At 38.0% G+C, this 15580-nt stretch overlaps 1 protein-coding gene across 1 annotated transcript in view; it reads right to left on the bottom strand.

Annotated features, from left to right (window-relative positions):
* Positions 1–15580, bottom strand: part of LOC104532856 (kalirin-like) — a gene marked incomplete at its 3' end in the record, with an annotated part of 249515 nt that overhangs the window by 208727 nt on the left and 25208 nt on the right. Inside the window, 1 exon segment of the mRNA XM_029087516.1 lies at positions 3–97. Within this exon segment, the coding sequence (XP_028943349.1) occupies positions 3–97 (95 nt within the window).

The raw sequence follows: 15580 nt of genomic DNA, 5'->3' as shown, positions 1-15580 counted from the left end.
GGCTTCTTGAAGGGTCTTTAGGAGAGGCTTGATCAAATCCCATTTGGATCCCCGCATATCAATAATGACAGTGAATCCTCGTTTACAAACATCTTCACTGTAGGAATAAAGGCATATCAAGATAATTAATATTGTGGACAGTCACACTGAGACGTAACTTTTGTTGCTGGTGTTCAGTGCTTCAGAGCAAAGCAAGGAATGATATACTTCAAAATAAAAGGCAAAAGATAATACAACATAAAGACTATATGAAAGGCTATATTAATTTTACCATAATTTAATTTACATTAAATTCAAGTGTATATATTACAGTTTAATCTGCAATTTACCAAATACATGTAATTCAAATTTTCACTGGAAACATACATACTTCCACACAATTGAAACCAGAATCAAATATATCTGTATAGAAGCTATTTATGTGTACATACAACTGATTCTGCTTTCAACATATTTAATTCAATACACAGCCAAAGCCAACATAGCAGGGTCTTGTGCCTTAAAATTGCTGGCCACTTGTAAATTTGGGTGCCTCCATTTTTATAGGACCCTTTAAGGGCTTTTTTAAAAGTGTAATTTTCAGGAAAGTGTCTGGCAATCATTCCCTGAAAGGAAGGTCCTTGTGACTCAGCATGTGCACTGCTAAAATTGAGGCCCTTTCCCCTTCTGATTGATCTTCCAAATGTTACAGGATTTTTTTCAATCTGCAGTCATACTTTTCTGCCAGCATGAGCTCCTCCCTTCTCAACAGTTCAAGTCATCTGGCCTGGTCATTGGCAATGCATGGGGCTCAAAGGCACCAGAGCATTAGCTTGCAAACACATCTTCCCTTCTTCCTCAGAAGAAGAATAAAAGTACATGTTGATTCAATCAAACCTGTGGAGCTTTCAGCATAGTTTTTCCAGGGACATAGTACTGCTCCTCAGAAGAAGCAGTATGGCTCAAAAGTGTTGTTCTCAATCTGCAACATCCAACACTTGATGAGATTTAGGAAGTGTCTACTCCTCTGACTGACTGGTTAATATATTTGCCACGCATGTCATTGAAGTCTTGAGGGCTACGGTGTCTGCTTTAGGCCTCAAGTACTTGCACAAATGTGAAATTCTCCATCCCTTGTAATATCATTGGTATGGTAAATGAATAAAATTCATTGGTGATGCACTAAAAATGCCAGAATGGTCTACCATTATGATCAATGGTCTACCAGTGATCTAATTTTTTTTTTTTTAAGGTAGAATTAAGGTCACAGCCTTTTCCACAAAAGGAGAAGCTGTTGGAAGAAAGGAAGGTGAAAACAGAAAAAAACAATTGAGAAAGAAGAGAAACATGACAGAACATGAACATATATTTTATAATGAATGCAACAGTGACGTACAGAGCAAGAAATCCTCTTTAATACATGAAGACTTTTACATTTCACCTTTCTGCAAACTGGCCATCAACATAAACAAGATCAATATTGTGGATAAAAAGGCATATGTAAGATAATTTAAAATAGCAAGTGTTGATATCACTGGAATGAATCTGAAATATGCTGAGGACAGATATTATTAAGTATGGTTATAATGCAGAAATTCTATGACTGTTTGGCCTCCTTACACATACTCTCAGTGCACAAACACACAGGATGATTTTCACTATACTCTATATGCTAAGAAGATCCAGCTCCTACATCTCTCACTGAAAACAACTCTATACAGCTTACAGCTAAGTTTCTGGGCTGGAACAAAGACAGGGATATACTTCACAGGCAGAATGCTGGATTATATATATAACTTAAAAATAAAAGTCCTTGGTGACCTCACAGTACCTAGAAATATTTGTGCACAGATGGACCACCTCATGGCAAAGCAGATTTTGCCATGTTAAGAGATTTTGCTAACTTGAACAGTCTCAACTTAGTGCCAGGAAGGAATAGTCAAAGCCAACAAACTTGGTCCTCTGCCTTAACATTATTGGCACATCTAGAGCACATCGCATACAACAGTCAGTGCAAAGAAAAACTACGGAGACCAGGCACTTCTAAACACTGTCAGGAATATAGATCTTTTTATTCTACTTTTACCTACTGCCAGAAGGTCAGACATCTGATCCTTCCATAACTAATGCCAAAAAAGGCTGTAAAAGAAGCTTTGTTGGTGTTGCTACTGCCTCTTGCCCTTTGGAATGAGAGCTGAGACAAAAAATCAAATCAGAAAGGGATGAATAGAAGGGGATTTGTGTTTTTTGGGGAGTTTTTTGTGTTTGTTTTGGTTTGGTTTTTTTCCTTGAAAAGCTTTATAGGGTCTTCAGAGACTTCTGCCAAGTCACTGATCCCTGTTATACTGAACTGACTTTTCCAAGGACTGACTTTTCTTCAAATGCTTGATGGAGAGATCCAGAAGTCATAGGGACACATGGAGAGGCCCAACAGCAGACACAGTAACAGGGAAGTGCAATCTGACTTTTCTGATATAAATAAATACCCACCCCTGCATTGCAACCACAGGAAGGCATAGCCAATATTAACTTCATTCCAACTCCCCATGGCCGCTCCCAACCTGACATCTTACCAAATCTGATCTAAAACAATAGCTTAACTTAATACTTATTGATGAACAACAGAAAAACCTGTTTCAGTAAGCAAAACAGGAATGTCCTGAGGGACTGAAGTCTTAAAGCCAAACAAACCCAAAATCAGACCCTGGCCCAAGCTTTAGCGGGTAGCTAGTGTGCTATCATCTTGACACCCACGATTACACACCACCATTACCTGTAGTTCAGCCTGCAATAAGATAGATATCCCAGGCAGGGAATTAAGAGATGTAACTATGGGATGGATCCTGTGTTTACCAAATACAGCCTCTCTGGATGCTGGAGGTGCAGACAATACTGCCGCCCGTCCCCATCAACACACCATGCCTAAGAGTATGTGTGTGAAAAAACACTCTACAACACCCTAAATCCCTACTTTCAGGTTTTTGGAGAATTTATAGTATGCTTTCAGTGGAAGAAGAAAGGGCAACAATTCCCCAGCTTTTTCTGGTGGACACAGGAGAACAGCCACTGACCTTGCAGGCCAGGCTGAGACATCAGCCCACGGGTAGGGGTCAAGATGCTTCCTGATTCTTGTCTCCATGTAACTAGACCAAATGTTCAACAAGCTTAGTACATTTTCAAGTACAATCATAGATTTCTTAGGTTCAAAACAAAACAAGTAAGAACTATTTCACTAATAACACAAAACTCAATACAATGCTTTTAATTACAAAGAGGATTTCCCTGCTTACGTAGGCATGTAAGTTCCTGTTTGAAATAAAATAATTGAAAAGATGTGTACTCCTTTTCAATTATAGTGCAGATAATGTACAAATGGATGGTATTTATCATTTTGAGCAAATATAACTCTTTTTTAAGAGCCTTACAGTCTTGCAGAAGTGGCTCTGCTTGCAATTTTTTTGCTTTTATGAGATGAATGGTACTAACCTGAAACAAGACCTGTGGGTCTGTAGACTCATCAACAGAATTTGATCTCCCTGGCACAGTCATAATTCCACACATCCTTCTCTGACTTTGCAGAAAATTAGCACCTGCTTTCTGAACCTGCTTGTCAAAAACTATTATTGAACACTGTTTAAACTGTAGCAAGCCAGAAAGCTGTCTGCTTATTATTTCTACTTTCAGTTGCTGAGCATGCTGTGGAGAGGGGTGCCTTTGAGAGCACTTACACGATACAAGCAGGCAGCTGGATACTAATCAGGTACTAATACCTCACAGAAAGAAGAGGGAGATAAGAAAATTATTTAGATTGTAAGCTCTTCAGGGCAGGGACCATCTGCCATGCTGTGTTTGTGTAAGGAAGTCTCCAGGTACTTGTACTCATACTACAGTTTTCAGCTGTCTAGGATGAATCTAAAAAAATTACTCTTCAGGACACTATAGATGCAAATCCAAAGAATTAAAAATAATGAGTAGTAACAGTCTGCAAAACCACAACTGAACACGGATGTGAAAGTAAAAGAGCCTTACATAAATGTGGGGACACCTCATAGGCAATTTAGTTTAAAAAAAACCCAAAAAAGGTCAAAATGCAAGTTGCAATATCCAAATATTTACAGCTATTGATAGGGTCCTAAAAAAGTTGGCCTTACGTAGACATAATGAAGCATCAATAAACTCTAGTGAGTCAGAGCAACCTGTGAACATTTGTCATCTTTTACAGTTGGTAATTTTTCTTCAGTTACCTCAACATGTATTGAGGAAATGACCCTAGGTTCCTTTTGAATAGTCTAGGTATGCTTATTAAATTTATTGTTTAAAAGCAACAACTCAAAGCCCTCCCAGTTTAGCAATTGATCGGGAAAAGCATCAGAAGCAATCAAGCTTCCTCCACACTGTCCGAGCAAGACATGCCTTATCCCTGGTTCCCAAGACATTACATCAATCCACATATCTATTATGCACAAGTAAGCATTTTAGGATGGCAATTAATGTTGATTGTGGTGCTTAATTTTTTCCGGTATTGATATTTGACCAGAAACTGGAGAAAACACTCAGATCAAGGTATTTGGACAATCCATCAGCCTTTTGACTGTCCTCATCTGGACTAGATTTGCAACGGTGAGCACAAAATATTTGATGGTTGATATGTCATTTCAGTTGCTACACTGTTTTTAAGCAAAGACAAAGACCAGCTTACAAGTTTAATAAAAAAGCCTAGAATATTTGTGAAAACAATACTTACAATCTGGATTTTTTTTTTTTTTAAGCATAAACTTGAAACTCAGAAGCAGATGTGATAATTTTATCAAAATAAATGCCTCTATTTTGGTTTCTAAGGTACTTTAATAAGGTTATTTTCTCAAATTTCCTCTTTAATTCAGGTACATTCTAAATTGTATTTTCTTTGGCAAGAGATGGCTTGTTAGGTATCAAATGAGTTTAAGGACTTCATGCTTTCTGATTAATCTTTCAAATACCTATCATTGATTATGTGTATTTTTAATCCTTATGGTTTGGCCAAAGCTTCTAGCATTTAGAAGCTTCACCACTTGATTAGCTGAAATAACATAATACCTCCATTCCCATTTTGCAGTAATGAGTTAATGACAAAGAAGCATATTTAGCCTGCCTGTTGGACCACTAAAAGCACAGACCTGGCATGTACAGCATCTCATTCAAAATATGATTTGTTAACAGTGAGAGCAAGATCTCCTTTAAGGAGGGTCAGTGTAACCTTGTCAGGAGACACTCTCAGCATAACAAGTAGCTCTACAAGCATCAATTTGTAAGTACAAAATCTGCAGAAACTTAATTATTTTTGAGATCACCATTCCTTTGACAAATGTGGCTATAGTCAGCCAACTGATTCACAAGCTGGGGGTGGAAAAGGGAGAGGAAAAGGAGAAAAATGGGTATGTGAAACCTGCAAGCACAGTCTGTTATCCCAAAGGCCTCATTTCACACTGAGACCAAACTAACTTCTCTGCCTAGTTACCGTATCAAAATGTGCCAAGGATCACTTCAGTAACTTATGTGTTATTATTTTTGATCAAATGCAATTTTCTATTCATCTTGTCTGTGGTTTGTTTACTCAGCTTGAAAATGAAGCTAGATGGTGAGGTTTATAATCAGCCTCACTTACTGGCTTTCGTACTGTGCTTCTACATTACTATGCTGAGCTTGAAGACTACCTTGTCTATAGAAATAGTCAGTCATCTATATTCATAATATACTTTCCAATACATTTAGAGGATCAGATAAAGTCCTTTCTAGCAGACCTGTTTGTCAAACACTCCTGAATCAGTGTTGTTTATTAAAATATTTTACTCCATTTAATACTTCTCAGCAAAATGTACCTTGCTCATTATCACAGTTATGTTCCTGAACTTTCACACCGTCAGTCTGAGCTGTCACCCACGCTCCCTAGTGGCTGTGGCTGTTTGGCTTGATGAGTCAGTTTGTCTTCTCAAAGATCCCAGGTTACCTGTGACTGCTAATGCTCATATCTCCCTTAGGTGCCGGTACTTCAGGGACCATGAAGGAAGTTAGTGATGCACATCCCGAGAGCACCATTACTCTGGAATAACAATTCACAGAAAACTCCCACCAGCGAACTTCAGCTACCTAAAAGACTATGACTAGACAGGCTTCATCCTAAATTTTCCTTCTTACATTTTCTAACTTCGTTTCAAAATACTTTTTTTGTAATTAGAAAAGAAACAGTCACCCAGCCTCCATTTCCAATTAATCCTTTCTTCCCCACTGTGATCTAAATTTGTTTCTTCTCTTTCAGCACTGAAAAGGAATCACTCATTCTCACTTTTTTTTTAAAAAAAGAAAGAAAGAAAGAAAGAAAGAAAGAAAGAAAGAAAGAAAGAAAGAAAGAAAGAAAGAAAGAAAGAAAGAAAGAAAGAAAGAAAGAAATCGAAGCCAGTTTCAGACTGGCTGGAGCTGGACATAAAGCAGCAATCTAGAGATATTTCAGTGACATGATGTAAAAAGACTTGGAGCCAGTGAGGTCTGGTCAGAAACAAACCTCCTGTCTCTGGTTTCCAGCCATCGCTCTTAGGGGACATGAGGTGTGATTGCAAATGGCACAAGAATGCAGATGTATGGGCTGCACAATGTCCACATTCAACCCCTGCCTCTGGCCCCATGTTAACTGGAGGGAACAGAAAGACAGAAAAAAAACCCCAAATATTTTGGTAGAAGCTAACCGGTGCCAGAACGGGTGCTCCTGCTATTCTCAAGCAAGTGACTTATTTTGGTATTTGATTTTTACTTCTAAGAAAAATGTCTCTGAAGTCAAAGCAATTCTGTTGTAAAATGATGTAAGCTAGGAAGAACTCAGACACCAGCTAGGTGTAAGAAAACCTTTTCCCAATATGCAATTATGATCCTGTGAGCTCCTGGGAGCTGCTGTGGGGGGTGCAGGTCCCATATGGTATCTCTGTCAGGATACAGCAGGGTTGTGTTGTGCTATCTTCTACCCAGGTGAAAATCCTGATCTACATCATTACACCTCAGACCAGAACTGGGACCCAGAGCTCTGCAGGCATTCGTCCTCCGATTTAATTGAGCAAATAAACACTATTTGAGGAGCTTCCTGTCTTCATTCAAATAGCAAAGATATAAAACACAGCTGTGTCCAAAAATGCATGATTGCAGCTGTTAAAGCCAAATCTGGAGGACGAATATTATAATTTTTCACATTCCTGTTATGCTTCTGCTGGTAAATCATGCCTTCACGTAAACCCATTTACCCTGTTCCCCTTTTGTTGTTGCACATCTACTATCTTTGGATCGATATCTGGCAGGTCTTCCTTGAAACAGCTGCTGAGATAAATATGAAATTAATCAGGGCTTTGTTTTTGTTGAAGCAGGGCTACATTTAAAAATTTGTTACTACAACAAAGAAATATTTGAACAGCAAGTACCATTCAACTAGCTCTTGAGCATTTAAAGTCTTGTATTTGAGATGATTTAGCAGAAACAAAACAAAAATGCTTTACTAAATGAAAATTACATGTTATTGCCATTTGCTGGAAAAAAATAAATATTAGAGCTGTGTTGAAGTATAAATACACCAGTCTTGAAAAGGTTTCGATGGGCAGAGGCTATTGTGATAACATTTGGAGATTCAAATTCATTGGATTCCAGGTAAAAAATAAATATATATAGCACAGCTAAACTAGTAAGATTTAAAAAATGAATATATCTTTTTTCCTGCACTTTAAGCAGTTTGTGTAGTTGAAGCAAGGAGTCCATGAAGTCCATTTCACATGCAGTTGCTATAAAGTTTAGTCTACAGTCAACGCTGCCAGATTTTCACATAAGGAAAAGGATACTTCATCTGGGCAATGACTGCCTGGGGCTCTCAGACCTGGGATCCTGATTTATCAGTTCCAGGCATCAGTGACTTAACAAGTGAGTGAATGGAGCGTGGTGAAGGGCTCCAGGAATTCCAGTCATCACAGTAAAACACAGTCACCCCAGAATAGAGTCTCCAGATTGCAAATACATACATTTTGCTGAAATGCGCTGTGGGAGGCAGAGCTACCCATAGTGGAAAGACCTTTTATAGCATAAATAAGCCTAAAAACATGTTCAGCTCATGTAAAGCATGATTAATGTAGGTTTTGACAACAGACAGCAGCACCTGTTGAAATCCAATATACGTCCAGAGGCAGACACCATGCCAAATTCAGTCCTGATGTAAGCAGGTATAACCACTCTGGGACTAGCACACTTGATCCAGGGCTCAACTGGGCTCACAGATGAGGATAGGAAAAAATATTCTTCAAAGATGCTAAAATCACTATTTCTAAGTAGTACTGACATTTCTCGCAGTAAGCACTCATCAGTTCTCATATGCTGCTCCTGGCAATACAGGAGAGGAACGTACATCCATGTACAGAAGAGCCATAATTAAAATAAGGACCAAAGGAGAGAAGAGAAATTACACATTTATTCAATATAAGATGTTTCATGATGAGTGCAGGTTCTCATTGAAAGTGTGATTTAAAAAACGTGAAAAAAGGCTCTTATAACAGCAAAATATTCTGTTTAGGCCTTTTCAGATGAAATGTCTTTTTAAAAATCTTGTGTCTTTTTCTTGATCAGACAACATAAAAAAACAACCAAAACTGAATTTTATCAAAACAAAATATTTTGATCAATATAATATTTTAGAAGTATTTTGGTAAAAAATTTTTAAATCTTTAGATTTTTCCTCATTTAAAAATCCACATTTCAAAATAGCAGATTCTTCCACAACTAAGTAATTTATCTTCTGCTCATTTGCAGTGTGGAGTTCAGCATAAAATTCGCTTTGTACTTTTTATCTCCTAAGCAGAAGTGATATAACCATTCTTTGAGGCTTACAAGATTTTGGACGGAGTCCACATACTCATCTTATTTAAGTGAACACACTGGATCCAAGTGCATCTGTTAGGAGGAAAGGTTGAGTGCTACATCCTAGCAACACATTGCGGTACGTGCAGTGAGTCTGTTTCGCTAAGACACTACATGAGAATTTGAGTTCTCTTTAGAATGTATGATTTCAAGGCTGATATCTCCATTTTCCCTAGATTGGATACTGAGGACTGAACATGACGAATAAATCAGTGGTGATCTTTTTTTTTTTTTTTGAGCTCCACCCATATACAAACAAAGCAAGTCTTTGTAGGCACAATGATTTACCGAAAATAGTTCACTTATCAGATAGGTACTTCCTGCCATACCAGACTGGGTGAAGACTGCCTGTGGTATTACATCCAGAAGGGCTTGATCTGAAGCTACAGAATCAGCCTATGTTATAAGATACACTTGTAAAATCAATTTTTGTGTATTCCTTTACACAGCAGACTTTACTTACTCTTTCAAATAACTACTACGATGGCATTCAGAGGAGAAAAAGTCTTTTTTACTGAGTCCTCAAGAGACAGTGTGCAGTGATGTGCTATTCACAATCCAGCTTCAAAACATCTAGCTCATGTCCGATTCTTTCTGAATCTGTCTCCTAGGAAGGCCAGTCGCTCTCTGTCTAGCAAGGGGGATTAAGGCTTGCCAATGAAGCTACTTGATGTGGAATACCCCTTATTATTTCTATAGAGACATAAATGTGTGATAGATCAAAATCACTGATGCCGACTAAGCACAAACAAGCCAATAACTCAGTATTTCAAAGGGAACAGAAGACCCAAAAGATACCATTGGCCCCCAGAAGGACAATGCTGGATCCAAATAGCTCCTGAAGAGCAAAGATGAATCCAACAGTCGAATAATGGAACCAAAATCTGGCAATAACTGGGCAGACCTCGACTGAGTCTCCGAGCTAACACCCTGCCTGTCTTCCCAAGAGCACTTGAGGTATTTCTCCAGATTCAGATGCTCTCACCTTTGTAGGAGATTGAATTCCTTAGATGCCTGTGTGCGATCTCCTCAGTTTTACAGTCCACCATGCTAAGGCATTTTCCCACCCTGATGGGAACTCACATATTGGCATGATGCCAACACAGTTTTAAGGTTGCTCCCCTTATGATCCTGAATTTCCATCATAATTTCAGTTCTCCATCAGTACCTCTTCCCATCAGTCATCACTAATTGGAAAAACCCAGAGTAACTCTTTCATCGACTAAAGCAGGTTCAGATACACGCTCTGAAAAGTAATTACCTGGTTTCAACTGCCGGCTTCCTTTCCCCTATTAGTTATATTGCTTCTCTATCAAAAGGACAATAAAATTTCACAGGCAAGTCCATTTACAAGTGCCACATGTGAATGTGTATCATCCTATTCATCTCAGGAACTGCATACCCCAGGTGGTGCTTTCCTGCTGCCCGATCTGAAAATTATATTGACAAATTAACGTATGCCAGGAGAGGAACGATAGAAATCTGCTAGTCAGAAAACTCTCATAATTTATTGTAGATATCAGCCAGCCCATGGTAATAAAAATCACAAGACGGATTCATGGAGCACTGCACCTAAGGATATTTGGCTTAATATTGAGTGGCTCATTTGATGTGGAAGAGGCACATCAAAGATATGTCACAGGCCACATCTACTCCACCAGACTAATGAGTTTCCTACCTGTGAGTTAAACTAATGCAATATAACATCCTGTGCAGAAATTGGGCTAATGCAGTGGGTTTCCATAGCAAGTTGAATCACCACAGTCACTCCCTTGGACAACAACTGGTGAGAAACAACAGAAAGCATTTCACAGTCACTCTGCAAACCTCTAGCCTCACATTGGACACATCACCCAACATAAGAAAAGGCTACTAAGTGTAACTCCCTGACACTGACATAACACAAATAAATGTAAGTATTTTCCTTTCAATTATAGCTTTACAATTTATTCATTTTTTTACGTCTGTCTGGAGCACTGCAGCCCAGGGGATGTCTGAGAGTCAGGCCATCCTAGTTGGGTTGCTCGCCTCCTTCTTGTGTTTCTGTGTTATAGCTCAACTCTACCTTGTTTTTTTTTCATCTGTAACATGGGTGTTAGCATACTTTCCTTTCTTGAGGCTAACAGATTCTTCCAATGAATGTTTTGTATTTGCCACATTTTCAGACACAGGTAGGACACATAACTGCAGAATTACAAATTGCAAATAGTCATGGCCACTTCATGGTTAATTCACAAACGCTTAAGAGAGATCACTTAATAGTCTAAGCATGTGCTTATTTATCCATGCTGGGCTATATTCTCTGTTACACGTGTGCTGATTTTATATAGGCAGCATTTATTGCTCTATACATATGCTTATCTAATTGTACTGAATACACATGCTTTATTAAACTCATAAATGAGCACATTTATGGGTTTATGTGAAAGTAGAGCCCTTCATATTTTATTTATAAAGTGGGACAATAGAACTGCACTGACATAGAACATCCATTTAATTCAGAGGATTTAGGGTCGTCCCACAGATTTTGCTATTTTTTGCCAGAATCAAAGCTTTTGGTTTTTTTAATTAGATTTCCAGCCCATCTGCTTGCAAAGATAGCCTTGACAATATAAACTAAAGCACATTTGTCTTGCTGAGTCTGCAGCCACTGGGAAGAAACAATGAGACTAGGAGAACAGTGAACTTACACCCTCTGTCTTATTCGGGTGTTAACTAAAAAGCCAATTCTGACTGCCTAAATACCAAGATTCTTAACTATTTCATTGCTGTTAATTTTGCCACCAAACCTGCAGATAAAATGTTTGTCAATGCCCCGAACACTGGATTTTGCTCCTTTTAAAATGTGTGGAGTAAAAGCATTGATCACAGCATAATCAGACAACTAGTACTAGAAGCCTATAGTGGAAAAGACTGCAAAACCACAATTATTTTGGATTTGATGTAGAACCCACAGGAGCACTAGCCTAGTACACAATTTTAAGCGCTTTATGATATAAAACTAAGGAAAACAGATTAAAATCTCTGTTGCTATGACATACTTTACAAACAGCATAGAAAACATAGCTCAAATAGACTCAGACTTTTTCCTGCCACTTGAAAATAATAAGAATACTGCACTGGTCTCCTATGAGAGTGACGCTACACCAATTCACAGTATTTCAATGCTAAAATCACCCACAAAACTAATGAGTCTAAAAAGAACTGGCTATTCCTGCATTTTCTGTAATTACTGATTCCAAACTTGAATAACTGTTTCAACTTTCTTTGATGTAAACTCTCCTAAAATCATAATAATGTTTATGTCCATCAAGCAAGCTCACACAAGTTGTTGATATTCGAAAATAAAGAGGTAAATTGAGTCTGAGTTTACGACAGTTGCTGCCTGAATTATCACACTGTGGGGATGCTGCATGGATGCAGTCATACCCTGATACTGGGTTTTTAAAGGACAGCAATGTTCAATGGCCATGCTTCTTTAATCCTATGGTCTGTCTGATAAAAATATCTTCCATCTGGTTCCTGTTTGTATGGTTGTGCCTCACATAGGGAGCTCGATTAAGCAATTAAGACGGTGCATGAAGCACCTGTTTACACCTTCTGGATATGGATGGACTTACGTACACACTTGACTGCTTTTCTGGAGGAATATCACAGTACTCAAACAAGAATTAGGGAAAGGACATGGGAAGTAGAAGCCTGCAAGCCAGGAAGGCCTTTTACTGCTTTGGTTGACCCCTTGCATCAGTTTCCAAGTTTATTTTAGTAAATTAATGTGTTAACTTTAAAAAGTATTGATATCCTCCTTTCACTTGTGACTAAGAGCAGATATGGTGAATGCATGTTTCCACCTTGATGATTTCCTTCTTATGCCCCTGGCAACTTACACAATGAATAAATATCTTTTCTTGTGTCATATGGTATAAGAGAATTGTGGGAAAGTCCTAGGCTTGGTAAATGGCTGCCTAGACAGATCTTCTGTAGTCTGTTATTTTGAGATACATTTCTTGCTTGATTCTGTTTGCAGAGCAGATATCTATTTCCAGTATGTTCAGATTCTGTTGAAGTCAGCTGTAGCCTGAAAGAACCAACAGATGAATCCTGTGATTTCCACAGGAGGCACCTATCAAAAGTAGAAAGAACCAATTGTTTGATAAATCAATCCAGACCCACTCATAAAATTACCTGATATTAATTTGATTCCCACTACTTTAAAATCCACACCAAAAAAATCCTGTTACATCATCTGGTGATAATGACTTCTTTGCTCTTCGCTTTGCTCCATCTAACTAAAATAGATTATCATCAGTTTTGTTAGAGCTCGACCAATATTTGAATCCAGGTGATGCAAAACAAAGTGGCCTGTACATCACTTTTAGCATTGGAAGAACAAACCTACATTATAAGAATACCGGCATAACCTGTTGTAACATCTTTAATCCTGAAGAATCTTAAAGAGCTTTGCTATGAGTAATCAGCTGTTAAATAAAACAGGGTCTAATATTATGCTTTAGAGTATTTCACTCAACAACAAAAGCAGAGGGAACTGCCTTTTTGTATTGGACTTAGACAAAGAGCAAAATACAACCCACAAAGATATTTGACAATTTCCTTTGAAAAGGAACTTAATTCTCGGCCAAGAAAATGAGAAACATGAGAAGAAAAGCAAGGACTTAAAAAGCTATGTGTCAAAAAATGTTCACAGGTGCAGCAATTAGACTTTTAACAGAATCCCTAATTACACATCTGATTTTTGGCATATTTTCAAGGCAGCATGAACACAGTTAAAAGTTCTTTTGTGCATTTGTGTCCTCCCACAAGAAAGTATTTTCATTTGTAAAAACAATTATAAATCAATTACCTCTAAGTGGGCAAAGTGAGCACAATATTGGCAAGATGGACTTCAGCTTCTGGAAATACTGTCATCAATTTTAAAACCCAAGAAATGGAGATCAAGACAACTTTACACTGGTACTGTATCCAATACATTTACTTTATTTATATTGCTCCACTTTCTGTACCTTATTCAAACATGTCTGCTCTAATTTTCCAAGTGCCACTGGGAATGGATATATTTTAACATGAGGACAATTGGCATCTTATTCACTAAGACAAATATTTCTAAACCTAGTGCCAAATCTAGAGCAGGTGGATCCTCAAGTGATCTCTTTCTCAAAGTTAGTGAGTTGATTTTACCTAACAAAAATGTATGTCTTTTTCATATAATTAGTAGAGCCCAACAAGTCATCAGAAAAGTGCTGCCAATGGTAATATATCACAGATGCAATTTAACAGTCCATAAAACTACAGAGATGAAGCGTCCTACAGATTTCATTCCTAAATGAAAATCCCAGGAAACCTTTTTAGCTGATCCTATTTTCCTGTCATCTACTGTATACCACCTGACTCTGCAAAATCATTGGGGTGGCTGTTCTGGAAATTAAGGAGAAACTGAGATTTCCAGTAAGCCTGGTAAGTGTGGAACAATATAGCAGTTGAGTTCTGCCTTGTGAAAAGAGAAGAAAGAAACCCTAAAAAACCCATACATATTGTTTGTGTATTTGATTCCTAGTCTAACAGTTCACTAACAAAGCAGAGCTTCCAGACATTCTTCCTATGAGTAAGAATGTCCGCTACTTTCCTATGTACCTGCTTTTTAATTAGATTTTGGAATGGAATCACAGCTCCTACCTGCAAATCTCCACTGGGAAGCAAAGTTTAAACTAATCTGTGATCTCAGAGATGTTTGTTTCTCCAGATGCAGTTTCTGAACTAAATTAAAAATGTTGTAGAAACATAAGAATGGAGAAATAAAGGGACATAACCATGAAATTGGATGTGATTAATCATTGTTGCAAGAGCTCAGTTTTTCTCGAGAATGGAGGAAAAAGAGGACTTAAAGAAAAAGAACATATTGCCTATTTGATTAATTCTTAGACTAACAGTTTATTAACAAGACAGCATTTCTAGCCATTCTTCCTAGGCATAAGATCACCCATTAGTTTATCAGGTTCCTGCTTTTTATTTAGATTGTGTTTTGGAATTACAGTTCTTCTGTAAGTTCTTCTATTCCCCAGACTTGCTGCATGCCAAAATGGTACATTTGTAATGAGATGCTTTTATCAAGTGCATTTTCTAAGGTCAGGAGGTGACACAGTACATCGTCAATTTCTTACGCAGTGCTCCCAAGACAGTATTGGGAAATGCAACTCTGCTTCCCAGAAATGAGAGGTCTAATGAGTGCGTACTAGTAAAGGGACCTGTATTTCTGCCTCACGAAGCATAACTGTAATAAAACCACTTAGGGTTTTCTATCTTCAAGATGTAAAAATATGAACTAGTTTGGATTCCCAAAATCTTTGTGAGGTGTCTCCTGCATGGTCTGGTCAATTCAGGCTACATAGCTAAACCAAGGGAGAAGAGAATTCAATGTTGAGTCCAGAATTAAAATTCAGGAAGCTCTGACTGCGTGTCTTCCCTGATATTCCAGCACTTACCTTAGTGCAAATGTGACCTAAATGGGTGTCCTAAATTAAACCTAAGGCCCCTATCTGATTACAAAGATCACAAAAGACACAAGCAGAGCTGCTAATAAACATTGTCCTTAGTTGGTGGTCTAAGCAGAGCTGCTAAAACTACTGAAGAGGAAACACAATTTTAGTCCCCAATTAGGATTACCTCACAA

The sequence above is a fragment of the Antrostomus carolinensis genome, unplaced genomic scaffold, assembly GCF_000700745.2.
Source record: "Antrostomus carolinensis isolate BGI_N321 unplaced genomic scaffold, ASM70074v2 scaffold1801, whole genome shotgun sequence".
In the NCBI taxonomy this organism is placed as follows: domain Eukaryota; kingdom Metazoa; phylum Chordata; class Aves; order Caprimulgiformes; family Caprimulgidae; genus Antrostomus; species Antrostomus carolinensis.
Note: the sequence above shows the minus strand (reverse complement) of the source record. Positions and strands in the feature narration are given on the sequence as shown.